The sequence below is a fragment of the Drosophila biarmipes genome, chromosome 3L (genome assembly GCF_025231255.1).
Source record: "Drosophila biarmipes strain raj3 chromosome 3L, RU_DBia_V1.1, whole genome shotgun sequence".
Classification (NCBI taxonomy): domain Eukaryota; kingdom Metazoa; phylum Arthropoda; class Insecta; order Diptera; family Drosophilidae; genus Drosophila; species Drosophila biarmipes.
In genome coordinates this window covers 8223844-8242272 of record NC_066613.1, presented here as the reverse complement: position 1 = coordinate 8242272, position 18429 = coordinate 8223844, and the positions used below count along the sequence as shown (strand labels likewise).

Sequence of the window (18429 nt, the reverse complement as noted above, 5' to 3'; positions counted from 1 at the left end):
GTTGCAGCCCGAAAATGCAAACTTTTCTCGGCTTTTCCCCTTCCCCCGAAAATTTCCCCCCCCCTCGCTTTGTGCTGCTTGTCAGCAGCTTGTATGTGTGCTGGAAAATTTTAATTTTGGATTTTTGCGGCCACCGCCCAACTTGATGCAGTGACAACTCCTTTTGTCAAGAACTATTTACATATTCGTAAAATTGTATTCGTTTCCCGGTTTTTTGGCCTTTGCTGTGGCCAGGGGGGCATTTACATACTTCTGCCACTTTGCGGCGCTTTGGCAAAGCGTAAAGTGGTTCTAGCCCGAGTCAAATTCATAAATCCTGGCCCGCACCGCATCCTTAGGTTCTGCTCCCTCCGAGGGGCGGGGAACTTACAAAGCTGCTTAGGCGGCAAATACCGCAAGTCGTCTGATGCCCAACTTCTGCATCTTCAAATATGCACAGAGGGACTGCAAAACAAGACACTCGACAAATATACATCGCTAAGGTGCTTATCGCAACCATTTAGATGTCACCTGAACAGGTAGAGGTCCCCCTCCAGACTTATTAAAAGTGCGACAAGTTCCTTGAAGGGTATTCAAGGGGAATTCAGCGTAGTTCTGAGGTACTTAAGAGGTCTATTTGGTAATGGGTAATGGGAACTCAACTTGGAACTATTGGGAATTCCCATTACAAGTTCGGAGAGCTATGTTTTTAGTAAAATGTATGAATGTTTTATAATACATTCATGTACTTAGCTAGAGATAGGCTGTAAATTATAACTAGAACTCCAAACTATTTTAATTAATATGGGCTAAACTTGCTTCATCCTTTGGCCTTTCTATACCTGATAATTAGCAGCTTGTCTATTAGTTTCACAAAGCGGAGTAAATATATTTATTGCTGCAGCGACTGGCCACAAATCACCACCTTTGATGGCCAATGAGTGCGTCTTAATTTGACAGGCGGCAGTGCATCCTTCCAATGGCCAAATGAGGCGATTCCGGTGATTCAGTGCCTCATCCATTCTCGTTGTTTTGGCCATGAAGGCGTACGTGCGTGCTGGCCATGTTTGATTTAAGGCTGTGGCCCCGACCTCCGAGCATTCCCAATCCGAGTCCCACTCCCCATCCCATCCTCGTTGCTGGCCCATTGAGTGATGGCGCCTGTTGAGCTCGCCGGGTGCCCTTGGCTTGGTCCTCGCGTCGTCCTCCCTGATTTGGCAGAACGACTTTGCGATACTTTCGCTTTTATGGCCTCCATTCGCCTGCTAACTTATTTACGATGGTCCTCTTCCAGGGGCGAACCTGCTCCAAATCACTGTGCTGTAGTCCTGCTCCTGGGATAATAACTGTCACTCGAATTGGCGCTTCGGGCACTGAGCCCTCATAATTAAGGTTAATTTTGTTGCCATCGATTTGACGTCAATAATGTTCGAAGATGACTCTGGTTTTCGGGGATGCAAAACCAGCAAAATTACTCTATTTACGACCTCGTTTCAGTTGCTACTTCGACTCGATGTAGCTTTTGTTATGGGTTATACCCTGACTTTCATTTCGGAAGTTTTAACATATTTAATGTGCGTACTTATTATTTACGCTCACAGCTGTATAAAGTACATTTACGTAAGATAAAAGTAACTTACTGATTTTGAGAAAATTTTAATGAAGTACTTATCATATGGAACTCATGTAGGGCGAGATACAAGCCAGCATTTCTCATCCGAAATATTCTTGAATAATTAAAATGATGCACGAGTAAAAGTAATTTTAAATAATTTATAACAAAACCAATGTTACCCTGAGAAAAATATACTGTTAAGGACCGATAAACTCGAGAAAATGAATCTGTTTTAACGTGCCATATACGTAATTTTGTAATTTTGGTAAATTTGTTCGACAATTATTTATTTTGAAAAATTTTAAGTAACTGTTGCAAAAAAGGAAGTAAATGAACCTGTTGAAATACTTTATTTTGTTGAAAAAAGGAGGTATAATAACCTGTTAAAATACTTTATTTTGTTTCAACCTTAGGCATACTTATTCTAAAATGAAGATTGTTATGACTCTACGTTGCCCCGCTAATCTGGCCAACCCAAATGTCAGTTGCACACAATCTCTTCCCCGGAAAATGACGGGGCTTTGGCAGTGGCCCAGTGTCACAGTGGCCCAGGCTCCGGAGTCCGGACAAGTAGCCCAGATCCACGAGAACCACTACTAGAACCCAGATCCAGCAGATGGGAAATTGGGTCGCGCGCCACAGAGGCGACAGAAAGCGGCTGAAACATTTTTGTTTTCAGCTTTGGCACATACAGTTTCAAGGTTTTCCCTGGAGAAAAAAACAGAGAAAGAGAGTGAAAGCGGGGTGGGGGGTTTGGCCGCTTTGGCTGCCTTGGCTGGCATTTTTATAATTTTCTAGTTGAACATTTTTTATGCATATTTTTTTAGTGGCACTGTCGCAGCTTCCTTTGGCAAATAAAGGATTTGGCTTATGCGCGCTCTATTTGTGGCCACTTTCCTTGGCTCACATTGCACAAAACACCCACCGCGCCTGCCTTTCCCACCCCAAGCAGACCGCATTAAATAATGCAGTGAGTGGGCGGAAAGGGGGTGTGGCGAATGAAAAATGGAAATTGTTGCTGATAAAATCACAGAGCTATCAGCAGAAGAAGCAGCAGCAGCACGAGCAGAAGCTGTTGCCGCATTGCAGCCGCAGTGGCAGCCAGCCGCCCACATTCCCAGCCCAACCGCCCAACCACCCACTTGCCCAACCTGCCACACGACATCCTTGCTGGCTGTCATCATTGCAAATGTTGCAGCGGCAAAATTATGCCTGCATGTGTGTCCGGGTATGTGGAGCATCAGCATCCCATGTTGGCTGAGCGGAAGCCCCGCAGGGATTGAACCTAAAATGTCAGAGGCATCAACGTGATCTGGATAATGTGGTGGCTGCGGCTGCCACGTCCGACCCTGCCCACCCACCAAGCCCACAAATTGCAGTGGGTTCGTATAGCCCACACCCACCCAGTCCCCCAATCCTCCCGATCCACCCAGCCGCCTTCGAGTGTCGCAAACTAAGCAATGATTGGCCTTAACTATCGACATGTGATGCCAGCGCATATTTGCATATACGTAAGGATGTGCGGCGACATCGGATTCCTTAAACGTTACTTAACCGGGATGCAGCTCGAGGGATCTGGCATGTAATCGATAGGGGAATACATCAATGGGCTCTGTTCTCCCTGGCCAATTTCGGAGGAATTTCACTACGAATTAGGATGTCCTTTAAGTTAAACTTGGCAAGAATTTAAGAAACTATCATAACCAGTGGATAAAAGTATTTAAAAGGTATAGCTTACATCTTATTTAATACAAAAAAATGCGTTTTATTTGGAATTTTTTTAGCATTTAAACAGGAATATGTATTCATTTGTATCGCATTGTATTTACATATTTTAAATAATAAAAGCATAACCCGATTATAATATGCTAATCAATACCCACTAAAAACCATCGCAGTGTATGAATATTAGGCTGCTCACGTTTTTTGCACCCACATACGCTAGCAAGCGATTTCATAATGAAGGTATGCAAATATATGAATATGCACGCTGATGGCCAGGATAGTATCTTCTCCCATCTGGGACAAATTAAATATACATTACCCGCCCCATGTAAACACGCCGGTACTTCCGATGGTTAAACAAACGAATCAAAAACCTATAAATAAATATTTATACTTTTGTGGGGTGTTTTTTTATTTACAGAGCGCGGGAGGAGGAGGGGCAATCTGATTGGCACACTATGCTGCAGGAGTATCGATGACTTTTATTTGATTACGAAAATGGAGAAGCAACATCACTTAATTCACTTAGCATATATGCGCATTTGCATACATATCATGCTGCCATGAGTGATTCTAATTTGAATTGCCTGTTTCACAGTTCACTTCGTAATAATTCAATCTACTGTACACCGACATCCATCTGCACATATCTCTCCTCGAACGTATGCACATACATAATTACAGCCCTGCACTTTCCCCATCCTCGACAGCATCCCATATCCCGGGAATCCGATACCCACATGTGCGAGTAGCAAGCTCCGACTGCGTTGCTACCACAATTTAATTGTTCACACGGCGTTGCTCGACCCACTCACGTGATTAGCCATTTCCAGGCGAATCAATAAACGGATGGTACTCTAATGCACTTGAGAAAAAGTTGATTGACTTAATAGACAATCTTTTAAATCCTTCATTGATTTAGACTGGAGGTCATTTGCAGAAGCAGCTCAGGCGGCCTACGTGATACGAAATACCTCCGTAGTAGTGAAACGCGCTGCTTATTTTGACTACCGCTTTTTATAATTCATTCGCTTTATTTTACACCGATATAGTAATACGATCCTTTAATATCTTATGATTCGATGTTTTTGGTTTCGCGTTGCTCTCAGTGTACCCACGAAGCTTTATCATCAGTGTAAAGTCCTATGGAACAGATTCACTTTACCTCTACGATTTGCATATGCAAATGTGAAATATTACTAATAAAATGTGGGCTCGTATCGCGCTCGCAGGAGTGTTATATTTTTTCTCGAGGCATCCGCCAATGTCGGCATAATTACCAGACACGAGGGTGGATGCGTAATCCATGAACTCACCTTGGGCGTGGCAACGGCGTGGGCTCCATCGTAGACCAGCAGGTGATCGTTGCAGTCGAGCTGCAGCATGTCGAAGCGGAGCATGAAGCGCTGCAGCACCGAGTGCGTCTGGAAGGTGATGATGCAGTCCAGATTCCTCTCATTCTGCGACCAGAGCACTGCTCCATCGATCTTCCTATAAAGCTGCTGCAGGAAGTGGTTCTTGCACAGCGATTGCATGTAGTCTGCAAGGAAGAAAGTCATATTTAGCATTATAATATTTCGGTTTCTATAACTCTTTAACTCTTTACAATTTCGATTTAACCAAGTAATAAAACTTTAATCTAATTCGTGTTGTTAATATTTACTAAATTAAAATAATATAAGAGGTATATTATTAGAAACAGTAGCTGCATATCCTTCTACATATTTATCTTCATTAGCTATTTAGCTATTTCGTGCTTCACTAGATACAAATAATGAAGTGCCAGTGGCAGAATACGACCATCGCAAACCCTATATCTGTCCACCCTTTTGAGGGATCCGACTGATCGATCTTCTTCTGTAGACTCTTTAGACTCATGCAGTGATTGTAGAGCGTCGCCATATGCTGAATGAATCCCTCTATGCTTTTGGGAATGTCCGTCATGGAGAAGAATCTGGCTTCCAGCCTGTTGAGGTTCATCTGCTTGAGCAGAGCCTGGTCTCTCAAGGTCGGACATAGGCGGGGATGGGCGTCCTGTTCCAGATTTATTAGGCTCTGCAGGACTCCTCGCAGGATGCTCTCTTGAACATAGGGAAGTGAACTGTCCAACCCAAGGAGGTTTCCATTGCCTAAATGGCGGCTTCAAACTCCCCTCCGCACATACTGTTTAGTAAAAATACTCTCTTTAAAAATACATTTCGGCTTGGCAGATGAGGAAAGGTGTTATCAGTAAATTCGGTTTTGAGAATGGCTTTACTTGAATCTTTTTATATACATTTACAATTTTATAGGCAACAATTGACGACTTTGCATCTTCAACTTGTTGTAAAAAGAACATTTCGTGCAGCACACTCTCTATGTATTGTGCTGAATATGTCCACAGCCCACATGCACGGGATAAGCCCAGCTGCCCCGCCCACTTATGCAGCCCATCACGCCCCCAGAAATCTGCAGGACGTCTCCGCTGGCAACTTCCTTTGGCTTAATGGCGCTGCGGCGTCTCGTGCGCTGCGCCGGAAAATGTGCACTTAAATTTTAATGGAAGGATGAAAAATTCATTTACGCTTCGCTTCGCGTATTACTCGCACATGTTCCCGTGCTCACTAGTTGCGTTTATTATGCCTTTGCAGACTGCAGTGGGGCCCGGCAACTGGATGCGGTGGATTTGCATAATGCCTGATCACGAATTCAACGCACACGTTAATACCTAATCTACCGGTGAGCCGGGAAAAGAATGGGCTCTCCAAAATCTCTTTAAAAGGGCATTGCATTTTGGGGAAATTGTGTGATAAAAAGAGACAAAGTTATGATGAAATATATTTTTGAAAAAACTTACAGTAAAGCTACAAGGAGCGAGAATCTGAAGATAAAACAAAGTTAAAACATGCCTTAACGGTTAATACCACTTATTTCTAAAGGGGCAATGAAGAATATGTTATGATTAAACGTATTCATTTCCTGAAGAAGCTGGTCAAAAAAGCTACTGTGAATGGGAATCTAAAGATAAAAGGGTGTCAGGACAGCCTTAAAAGTTAAATGTCGTTTATTTCTAGCATTTGCAGAAGTTATAGGAAAATGAAAACCATCTTTTCCCACCACCTCGTTGCATATCCTTGGAGGTGGGGACATCATGGTGGGGATATCTATTTTTCCCAAGAACTTTTCTATCGCTGGCCACTCTCAGCGATAAGTTTGAAGTGTCCAAGGGGGACAGTTTCCGCGCTGAACTTTTAATTTGCCGCGGCTCAATCAAAACGACCTCAACGGCGAGGAGCGCCAGAAAGTCGAGGAGGGCCAGCTGCAGACAAGCGGCAATGCGAAAATAATATCGCATTATTTAAGCAACTTTTAATTAGTTTGATGGCGCAAACTATGGCGCTTAAGTGCCAAATGCATTAACATGAAACGAGAGCCATTTGGAGGGGCTGCTCCGCCAGTTGGCCAGTGGACATCGTGGCATGCAAATGAGCCGGGGACTCCTCTCATCGTGCTACAAAGTCTGGCACAGTACGGCACAGTATGGTATGAAAGCGACGCAGGGGCGGGTTTTAAATGAAACACAATAATGTGTGCGAGGGGGTTGGGCACTAGGAGGTGGTTCACCCCATGAGCTTACGTGCGCCTGATTTCAGGCAATTTCCTGCCTAGCAACCGCTTCCGCTCCCGCCGCCGCACTAATTCAATTTCGCCCCCAATAAAACGCACACGAAAAGATGACGCCGCATCCTGGCGAGCCAGGAGATGTGGAGCAGGCAGCGGAGGAGCAGAAAGACAGCAGCACGCCCAAGGAATTTACTACAAATTCGTTTTACGCCCAGAACAGGAGGCGGATGATGGGCAAAAAGAGCCGTCATGTGAGCCCCGGCTTCCCTGCAAATGCCTCATTTTCGGTCACAAATGTTGTCGTCGCCGCGTTTGCCAACTTCAAAATTGAATTCTCAATTCGGATTGAATTGCTGACGGTCTTGGCTGCCCTTTGTTTTAGCCCCTATTGATGCTCTGCACAGAGAAAAATAAAGAGGGGAGACCCAGAGCTTAGTTTAGAAACAGTAGCATACTTTTTGGGGCCACCATTAAGGTATTCAAGATTGTATATAACCTTTTTAACTTAGTATAATGTATTTAAAAACCACCTGTACCATTTAATTTTAACGGGCCCTAATATATGTATTGCAAAACTAAGAGAGGATACATATTTTTCCACCTGCATCTCCTCCAAAAGAGCTCCCCAACTGCCTGACTAGGTAGACAGTTTTCCTGCTTTATATGTAATTGGCAATTTCGTTACACATTTCGCTTTGATCTCCGGCAAAGTAAATAGCAGTGAGAGGCAAAGAGCCGAGCTGGGCGTAAGGTGGGTGGTTAGATGGGGCGTGGCCCGCCCCTCCTTTGCCACCTGCACAAATTGGCCGCAAGCCACTTGGTGAGTAATTTTCCGTGGCCTTTCAGGCGGTGGAAATTTTTGGAGCCGGCTCTTCCGGCTAACTTCTGTGCGTTGCTCAACATTCAATATTCTAGTGAACAAACAAGCAAGAGAAAAATAACTCGCGAGTCATGACCTTAACGAGGGATTAACAGATTAGCGTTAAGTAATGGTTCACAATCATGATACCAGCGAAATATGACCGTGGCACAGGGTCGGTTTGCTCAAGGGCGGGCTAATGGCTTTTTCATTACGGTTGGTAATCAAATAATATTTACAAATAAAATGGAGTAGTTGTGTGGATTTTTCTATAATGAAGAATACTGTTTTCTTGTTCTAAATAAGTTGATTTGGGGCTCTAACAAAACCGATTTAATTTGCAACCAAATTCTTACTTGCTTAAGATCAAACGTTCATGAATAAAAAGAAAGAAAAGATGGGTAAACACACTCCATATCCATTTTTAAAGTTTCAAGAAAACTTTACAAATTAGTTTACACATAACTATATTCAAATACATATAGTTATTATTCTCTTTGCATTAAAACATCATACGAATATAGAAGATCTGTTGAGAAGTTTTAAGTAACATAATATAGATTTACAAAGATAGAGAGGTATAATAAAGTTAATTTTTCGAAATAATTTACAACTTCAACAACATCCATGCTAGGGATTCGCTAGTTTTGAGAAACGACACGACTTCCTGCTGCACTCCTGAATATGTATATCAGAAGTTGTGTTATCGGAGCTCCCCGCCTGATAAATTCACTTGCAGCTGCTGCTGGTTGAATAATTTCACTCAGCTGGGAGTGGAACATCGACAGCGACAAATGGGGCAGCACAGCCCCGAGATCCGTGTGCATCTGTATCTGTATCTGTGTCCGCATCCGTATCTGCGTATCTGCATCCCACATGGCAGCCGGCGAGGGATGGGGCCAGAGTGAGAAATAGAAATAGAATTTCTGCACAATTTGGCACAGGCCCCTCCGTCCGGGGGACGAAAGCCAAGGAAATGAACCGGCAGAGACAATTGTAAAATATCAATTACGTTGTGTGGAGTGAAAATGGAGCGCAAAGTGCTCGGTTGCCGCTTCCGTTATCATTGGCTCCTAGGCGGCCAGAAATCCCTCAATCATTTCTGGACAGGATTGCGAGGAGTGGCTTAGTGGGGGCTGTGCTTACCCCCATGTTCGCATCGGGATTTTCGTGCATCTGCGCTGAGCCCCGGGGGAAGCAGATATACCCAGATAGATAGGGGCGGAATCACTCGAAAGCAGGGGGAGTCGGGAGCCGGGAGTGGAAATGGAGTTGGGGTGGTAGTTGGGCAAAGGACAAGAGCAAAACGAGGCTGCCTTCGGGCTGTCGGGTTGGTTTTCTGTGTGAATGTGGAGTGGAAGACAAACGAAAGCCGCGCAGGACGCTGAAGCCCATGTGACATTCATGGCAGCCCCGGGATGGAGTCCTTTCCCATCCAGCAGATACATTTTCTATAAATTAAGGCATTTCTGACACAAATGCTGGCAGCTTCAGGGAAAACAATTCCATTTGCGAAGGGCAGGCGCCACCGCGGATCTGCTAGCTGAAGTTGCAACATGCTTCAAGTTCGGCTTCTTCACGAGCCAGCTGCCTGCACTCAGAATAAATAGGTGATATATTTTTCGGTTAATAATATACATTTAAAAAAAAAATATGAGAGCACATCTTAATTTATGAGGAAGTGAAGTCACTACCATTTTAAATATATGTAATATATTACTAAGGGAATGGTTTGATTTCTCAAAGTCATGTTAGGTCTCCAACTTTTTATCTGTCACGACAGCCGTTTAATGACAAAAGTTCACACGACGTTCAGAAATCAGTCACATATCTCTTAAACATTCCTCTCAGTGCCCGCCCATCTAGATATTCACACATAAGTATGTTTATCTTCAATTTGTTTATGCATTCGCTGGGAAAAAGGAGGAAAACAAGTGGGAGGCAGCGGAAAACAGATACGACATGGGGCAGAGCGGGGAAAACCACTCGGGTCTGGGAGGCTAACTCGGACTGGGGCCGGGCTTAGTTTTGATGGCTGGGCAGCGAGAACACAGGAAAACGGCATTTTCGAAATTAGGGATAATGCCCGGCTTAAGTCCTGAGAGTGTCCCACATCAAAAGGGAGATGGCTCAAAACTGCTCAATCTGTTCAGGGGAATATCAAATCCAAAACTGAGGCTGTGTGAGCCTCATCTGCCACTCAAGCCAATTTTTCAGTTAATGGCCGGGATTACTCGGTCGGAATGTCATTTCCTAAGACCGAGCCTCAGCCGAAAGGATTAAAATTGGCATAATTAATTTGGGAGCTTTGCTCCCGCGTTATTAATCTACTCACAATGCCACAAGATCTGTTTCCCAGCAGCACAGAGTCCTTTTTATAAGGCCGATGGAGGAAGCCCCGGCAGAAAACTTATTTTGGCCGCTCCCTCGGACTTATCTTGATGCTTAGAGTCCCTCGATTGCCACAGGCGATTCGCAAACAATCTGCAAACGTCCAAGTCGTCACCATAACTCGCGGCCCCCGGAATCGCACTGGTAATGGCCGTTCCAGGGGAGGAGCCATTCTGCAGCGTAATGCTTCCGGTAGAGGATGGCGGCGGGATGCCGGATGTGTTTGGCGGTCCTAAATGTGTTTTGGCCCAAACTCCAAGTGCAGTTCTTTCTCCGTTCGCCCCCTGGACACTAGATGTCTTCGCTGGCTCTGGCTGCGAAAGGATGTTTACTCTGCTTTCTAACTTTGTGCGCCTCCCGATTCGTTTCCTTGGGCCCTGCCCCACGCGTGGACCAACCTTCGCAAGTACGGGGATCTTTAGCTGCACTGCGAGAATCGTATAGTTAAGTACCACATAAGCTCAGAATATCATATTGACATAGACCTCTTACCAAACAAAAATTAAATTACTTCTATAATCTAATATTTGTATTATAAAAATAATATTTATGTCATAATATTTTTCGAATTATCTAGCTTTATATTTATGAGCTTAACATTCCCCAAATGAACGAATGATGAATCAAAATATTATCAACAAACCCCGCAAATTTAAAATATTACAGTTCTTTAACCCACTTCTTCCTTAATGTATAATTGAATAAAAAAGGTTAACTCTGGGCTCATGGCTTTTAAAACATATCCAATAAGTCGTATGTTGTTTTGTAGCTTCGATTCCTTTCTTAGAGTAATCTGAACTTTCTCTACGTGCAGCTTTGTGCCACTTTCCCTCGGAACTCGTCGAGTCATCGCCAGTACCGCCACCTCGAGAGCATCGACAAATATGGAGCGAAAGTAGAAGCTGGGAGCTTGGCAGCCCGAGAATTATTATGCCCGTTGACACACGCAAACAAGCGAGCGTGTCCCAGAGGACACTTCCAAGGATAATCACTGAGCACTGCAAATACGCCGGCAGGTGCATTGCGACTGCAAACGATAAGTTTACTTGATGAATTCAACTCTGCGCCGAACTGTGATTAGAGAAAGTTTCGGAGATGCCTTGGCAAATATTTCGCTGGCTCGGCAAAAGTTGCTTCGAAAACAAAATGTACGAGCGAACTTCAATATTTATTGACTCTTGATGTTTTAGTTGGTAGTTCAATAAAGTGGTTAAATCAGTTTTAACTTTTTCCTCATACGGACGAATTCGAAAAGTTCCTCGGGTGCTTTAGTAGCTACTCAGGTACTTTTCCCCGACTTGGCACTGGAACATTTTCGCTTTAAATTGAATTAGAGCAGCTCCTGCAGCTCCTTCCTAATATTAAATAAATTAAATAACCGTTTTTATGGCTGATAAATCAAAGTCCTGCAAGAAACTGCCTGCGATGACTTCGGAATTTTAATTATTCTTGTTAATCAAGGGGTTTATTTAATTAGCCGCTCCTCGAGAATTCCCCTTGAACCCAGCCAGCCAGCGGGCTAATGCCCATTTAAGGGCTTATACTTAGCATTTCCTGCAGCCCGGAACCCGCAGACATCGGGATGCAAATTTAATGTAAATATTTTAAACTAATTTTCAGTGATTATGCAAAACCACAAATAAATCTGCAGCAATGGAATATCCGAGGCTGCCCGCCGTGGATGCTGGGATGCTGGAAGCTGGAAGCGGGATGTCGGCGGTGGAGGCCACAAGGAGCAGTGGCAACAATGGCCGGCTGGAGGTAACGAAACCGCAACCGGGGCAAGCTTAGTGCGTGCCCCAGAGCGAGGATTGGACGAAAGTTTCGTGGGCGGGTGGTAGGGGAAATAGTGGGGCTTTTAGGGATTTCGGGGGTTCTGGTGCTTCGGGGGTCAAAGTTGCTTGTGCTGCCTTGCTCGGTGCTGTGGCAAAAACTTTGCCCCGAAATCTGGTCGGTTTTCGATCATCCCCGCCCTCCAGCGCCGCTCCTGCGTTCCGGATGTGCCGGCAACTTGGCTGCAACAAAATAATTTCGCTGGCTCGTTTGTCAAACTAATGGCAGGAATTTGAGCAATTTAAGCAACAAAGGTTAAACAATGAATTTCCTGTGCTCCGATATTGAATTTTACTGGCCCCCGGGTGACCCTCGGCGACCGTGTAAAGTCATTGGCCTTACTATACACTGCGGGGAAACAGCTCTTTTATTCAAAAAATGTAAAAATAAATTTATATCCCTGAGTAAGGAAGGTAGAAAAGGTATGAAAATGGCATACTAAAAATCTCCTTTTCTTTATTTTTCAGATTTTAAAATTCTTGTATCCATATATCTATTGTCTATCTGAAAATCAGTTTAATGTTATTATCAACAAAAATTGTTTTATAATTGTTGTCCTATTCCTGGTTTACTAGTGCACTGATATATAGGGCAACTTTTAGCACTGGAACATTAAATATTTTTTAAAATTGGTAAAAAGTGGCTGAACTATGACCTTTCTCTGGCCTTTCTGGTGTAAAATGGCTAGAGAACTTTTCAGAGTGCATAATCCCACGACCCACGCTCCGTTCAGTTGACTAAGCCGAGCTGGTGGCTCCGACATCTGGTGCCGGACTCACACGCTCCATTAGCGCCACCGAACTTCGATGGCATCTTGGAGGCGCTGGCCATAGCCATGGTGATGGGGTGGCCGCTGCTGTCGGCGCTGCTGTTGCTGCCTTAATGAAATAATTGAAGTAAATGCCTTTCGCCTGGACGACTCCGAGCATCCAGCTCATCCGTCGAAGGCGTTTGCATAATGAGCATAATCTCCCTCCTCTGGAGATCCCATCCCCCGGGATGTCCTGCTCGGCCAAACCATTCACGTGGCTCATCGGGCTCCATTCGCCGCCGGCGGTTTGTCAAAGTAATTGGCCAATTTGCGTGGCGCATTGGACAGGGCTTTTAAGTTCCGTGGATATTTATGTCAGTCCGCAATTATGACAGGTCGCATTAGCTCGTAATTACCCAATGTTTGTAGTTCTGCCACGCGAACTACTTAGCCTGCTCATCAGTCATGATTCGGCAGTGGGCAGTGGCGCTCTGGACTTTGGTCAAATCAATTGGGGATGTGTCCCCAGTAAATTATAATTTTAAGCACTGGTTCTACAATCTAGAGTTCAGATTGCTAATTCTTGAATGCTTGGAAATACTTACTAAGCACTAATTATCCTCATAGAAAATTTTGATTTCGAATAGATAAAGAGTATAACTTTTTTCTATTGGTTATCATGACTCTTGTTAGTTAATTCATTCAGATAATCAAACAACAAGACCATAATATGCTAGGATACCACACAAATAACGTGCCCATTTTTTCTTTAGCAGAACCTATAAAAATACTTTCCCAATATGAATGAAATTATTTCTGATGACAAGATAATATAAAATTCATTTTTCCGTAATTGCAGTTAATGAAAGGTAATTTCAGAAAACCTTCCGCTAGGCTGATGTGAACTGGGCAACATCCATTTCAGTGACCACCGGACCAAACACCTCAGCGATACTGTTATGAAGATCTTCCAGGACATCGGAGCCATAGCCAGGCCCTCGCAGATCTGCGCCCTGTTGCCACTTTATAGCGGGGATGACGAGGAGAGCTTCCGGCTGGGCAGACTGGGTCGCTGGTACGGACGACTGGTGGCCCTGGCCGTACTGATGAGCTCCCTGGCTTTCGGCGAGGACGTGCTCTTCGCCTCCAGGGAGTACCGACTGGTGGCCAGTGCCCAGGGAGACACGGAGGAGATCAACAGGACCATCGAGACCCTGCTGTGCATCGTCAGCTACACGATGATGGTGCTCTCCAGTATGCTGAGTGCGTCCCAGCACTGTCGCACCCTGCGGGACATAGCCAAAATTGACGAGTACCTGGTGGTCAATGGTTTCCGGGAAAACTACAGTTGCCGGAACCTGAGCATCCTGGTCATCTCAGCGGCTTCTGCAGTGCTGGCTGTGGCCTTCTACTACATCCACTTTCGCAGTGGCATTGGCTCCAAGAAGCAGGTCATCCTGCTCCTGGTCTACTTCCTACAGCTGCTCTACTCCACTGTCTTTGCCCTATATCTGAGGACCATTCTGATGACTCTGGCCCAAAGGATTGGCTTCCTTAACCGAAAACTGGATGCATTTGGCCTCCAGGACAGTGGCAATGTGGAAAACTGGCGTGCGCTGAGCAATCTCATAGAGGTGCTCTGCAAGTTCCGCTACATCACCGAGAGCATGAACTCTGTGGCCGGAGTGGCGCTGTTATTCTACTTCGGGTTCTCCTTCTACACGGTGACCAACCAGAGTTACCTGGCCTTCGCCACCCTGACCGCCGGTTCATCGGGCTCCCAGGGGGAAGTGGCCGATACCATGGGCTTGTCGTGCGCCTGGGTTCTGGCCGAGACCCTCACCATGGCTGTGATCTGCAGCGCCTGCGACTGCCTGGCCTCCGAGTCGAACAGCACGGCCCAGATCCTGGCCCGGGTCTACGGGAAGAGCAAGCAGTTCCAGAACCTCATCGACAAGTTCCTCACCAAGAGCATCAAGCAGGACCTGCAGTTCACTGCCTACGGATTCTTCTCCATCGACTACTCGACGCTTTTCAAGATCTTCTCCGCTGTGACCACTTACTTGGTAATCCTCATACAGTTCAAGCAGTTGGAGGACTCCAAGGCGATTGACATTAACCAGGCATAAGAGGAGTTGTTATAAAACCTGTTTCTACTTAAATTCTTGTAGAAATTGTATAAATCTAAAAATTACTTTATGGAAAGTTTAAGGAATGTCTTTAAATTTTATCAATTTCATAGTTCAACATTAATGGCCTCTAAATTTTAGCTTTGCTATATATAGCATTGACATTTTTATAATATACATACATCTATAAAATATATATTAATGTAATATTAAATAGTATCCATAGTAGTTGAGTTAAAAGTTCTCTCAATCTTTATTAAATTGGAAACTGAGGCGTATTTTACCCAAAGCAAGAGGTAGGAGGAAGTTGGTCTTCTGTGTATCGGTTAAGGGCCCCAGTACCTACACATAATTTGTCTGGGAGTTACGTGATGGAAATCAATAACCAGCTGACAGCTGCAATTTTTCCTGGCGCCTCTCCCCAGCTGGCAAACAAACATTGCAATGCGTAGAGCTCATCAAATCAGGCTGTCGAAAGCCCTGCGGAGGACGCGTGGGGCGGCGCCGGGGGCGTGCCACGTGCAACTTAAACGCATCATTAAACTTTTGTCACTTTTCAGAATGTGGCAACCTCAGACCAGAGGCACTCGAGCGTGCAGCCACGATGAAGTGCCGAACTAATGAAGGAACTATGGGCCATCTGGGGCAGCTGGGGCTGGCGGGTGGGGTGGCCGAGGGGCTGGGCAAGGAGCTGGCGAGGAGACATGCCTCAAATGGGCCAGACGATAAGATTCACCCAAGTCCGCCTGTCTCCCGAGCTTTCCCTGCCATTTCATTCCACGGCAATAATCAAGCGAATTGTCGCTTGTCAAAATGTTTGAATAGTCAAAAGTTTCTGAATTTATTTCACTTTTCCGGAGAGGCACGGTTCTGCCCGATAGCACTGACTTTTAGGCGGAATATTATTGAAGTCTAAAAGAAAAACTTACGAAAGAAATTCGATTTGTCAAATAGGGCAAAAAACATTTATAGGTAAATGGTGAAAGAAAAATAAAAAATTATGAATACATTTAATATAATTTTCACAATCTGCATATTGAATTCTAAGTTTTGAATTAAATATAAGAACTAATCAATTCACTGATTTAATTTAAAATGTATATAATCAAGTTAAAAAATAGTAGGTTTTATGTTAGAAATAATTTGGTCTTTCATATTTTCAAAATAAATTAGTAACTAAAAAACGCAAGGATAAAAAACCATTAGAAATGCTTAGACTTACTAAGATTTTATTCAATTTAATAGATTTTTTTCAACCTTTTTTATACTCATGACGAATACCTTACCCATTGAAGAGAGCTCTACTGGAGTCGTTTCTTAAAATGAAAACAAATTTTAGCCGTGCATCGCAGCTACTTTTTCAGCGATTGGTCAAAGGACCTGATTCCATTTTTTCTGATTGAGAAAACTTTGGCAGTTGCGCTCGCAAAGGGCAGTTTAATTATGTGCGCCGTTCAACTTTTCATTAAGAACTTATCAAGGAGCCCTCAAGTTGTCATGCAGCCGTCGAAGGACCTCCCAGCCCCAATCCCGGACCAGGACTAGATCAATTCCGCCCAGGACGGGACGAGAGGTAGAGCCCCCTGAGCCCCTGGATATGCGATGTTCGGCGGGAGGACCGCGGGGCTTAGTTTATTTTAGCCCTGCAAATTGTTAATTAAATTTCGCACTGTTCGCCGGCAGTTCCTGGACTTAGCCGGCCCATAAAGGGAGCTTAAATATTTTTCGAAAATCATTTTTGCCTTTATTAATTCCATTTTTGCTGGTGCTGCGAAACAAAGCGAAAACTTTCTGCATAGTTTGGCCGGCGAGTTTAGCTTTGCCGTTGGTTTATTACGCCATTGTTGGTGCTGCGTCTTCTCCCCACTATTTTTTGCTCGCTTATTGTTTTTTATTATTGTTGTTTACTTATTTCGGTGCTATTGTCTAGGCGCTTCTTGTAATATTTTTCTTTCAGCCACCGGCCACGCCCACTGCCCGCGCGCCGGAATCTTGGCGCTGGAAGATAATTCCGCCCCTTTGTCTTGCGAGGATTCTCTGTGCACCGCCTAAGTGGATCACGCGCACACAAACTCGGATCCTGGGGATACGGGGCTCAAAGTGTATATAATATACACACACCCCGGTGCCCGAGAAGCCGCCGATACAAAGCCCATCATCAGGAGGACACGAAAGAGGTTTGGGACTCGCAGAGGATTTCTCCTGAATAGAACACAATTTTCTGTGCATTTGATTACAAAAGGGATTCGTGTGCTTAACCGAAGGCACAATGCCCGGAATGTTCGACTCATTTTATGCCCCTTTGTGGCCCCTTTGGAGCACTTTCCCTCTCTCCCCGCTCCGCCAGGATTTGCGAAATTCATCAATGCAGTGCTCAGGGTTCAGCATTGGCCATCAAGGTTTCCAAATTAAATTCAGGAATTTTCCGGCCGTGTTACAGTACGGCAAATGCATTGTTTCGGTTGACAAAGCCCTGGGCCACCAAACAAAATGGGTCAGAATTGCCAAATGAAATTCTAGTTCATTTTGTTTGAATTCCTAACAATTCAAAAATCTCTGTATTGATTGATTTTGCATCTCATTTAATTGCATTTGTAAAAGAGTGTAATACATTTGTGAATATTAGTATATGGTAACCAATAACCATGGCTAAATCTACGTTCATCAGTGCGAAATAAATTAGTTTACCAACAAGTTTGTACGAAATTAAACGAATAAATAGATTACTGATTGGTTGATAAACGGACGACTTTCAAAGCCAATTAAAAATGGGTCATGGTCAATTCCTAACAATTCAAAAATATTTGTAATGATTGATTTTGTATCTCATTTAATTGTATTTTTAAAAGAATGTAATGTGAATATTGGTATATGGTCATTAGTGCGAAATAAATTTGTTTACCAACAAGTTTGTACGAAATTAAACTAATAAATAGATTACTGATTGGTTGACAAAAAGTAAGCCCTTCAAAGCCAATTAAAAATAGGTCATGGTGATTCCTAAAAATTCCGAAAAATTTGTATTGATTGATTTTGTATCACATTTAATTGTAATTTTAAAAGAATGTAATGCATTTTTGTGAATATTGGTATATGGTAACCAACAACCATGGCTAAATGGCGCGATGTATCTACAAAAAACACTAATCAGTGCGAAATAAATTAGTTCACCAATGAGTTTGTACGAATAAAAAGATTACTGATTGGTTGACAAAAAGTAAGCCAAAGCCAATTAAAAACGGGTCAAAGTCTGGAAATTCCCAAAATTCAATTTGTCAAACCCAATTCGAGCCACCGACAGAGAGTGTACTTTTTTGGGGAATACATAAATTAAATTTAGCCATCGGCTGGCGGGGTTAGTGGGACACACATATGTATTGCAGTTATCGACCGATTTCGCATAATAAGCGATTACCTACTTCGACTCCGGCGGAGAGCGGAAATATTGATAAATGATCCGCCCGCGTTCGTGGACGATTTCACAGAACCAATTCGCATCGAGCGGATTGTTCGGTGTTTTGGAGCCGGATGGCTGTGGCAATCC

The 18429-nt window shown here is 44.0% G+C and overlaps 2 protein-coding genes across 3 annotated transcripts in view; one reads left to right on the top strand and one right to left on the bottom strand.

Annotated features, from left to right (window-relative positions):
• Window positions 1-18429, bottom strand: part of LOC108030650 (uncharacterized) — a 34075-nt gene that overhangs the window by 3152 nt on the left and 12494 nt on the right. For both annotated transcript variants that reach the window (XM_017103668.3, XM_017103669.3), the window contains exon 3: window positions 4636-4859. In XM_017103668.3, the coding sequence (XP_016959157.2) occupies window positions 4636-4859 (224 nt within the window). The remainder of the gene's footprint in view (window positions 1-4635; window positions 4860-18429) is intronic.
• On the top strand, window positions 13716-14885 carry LOC108030649 (gustatory receptor 68a). Its single transcript, XM_017103667.2, has one exon. It carries the CDS (start codon window positions 13716-13718, stop codon window positions 14883-14885), a length of 1170 nt encoding a protein of 389 aa, XP_016959156.2.

Coding starts and splice junctions, on each gene's coding strand:
- LOC108030649 (XM_017103667.2), top strand. CDS start 13,716: ATGAAGATCTTCCAGGACATCGGAGCCATAGCCAGGCCCTCGCAGATC.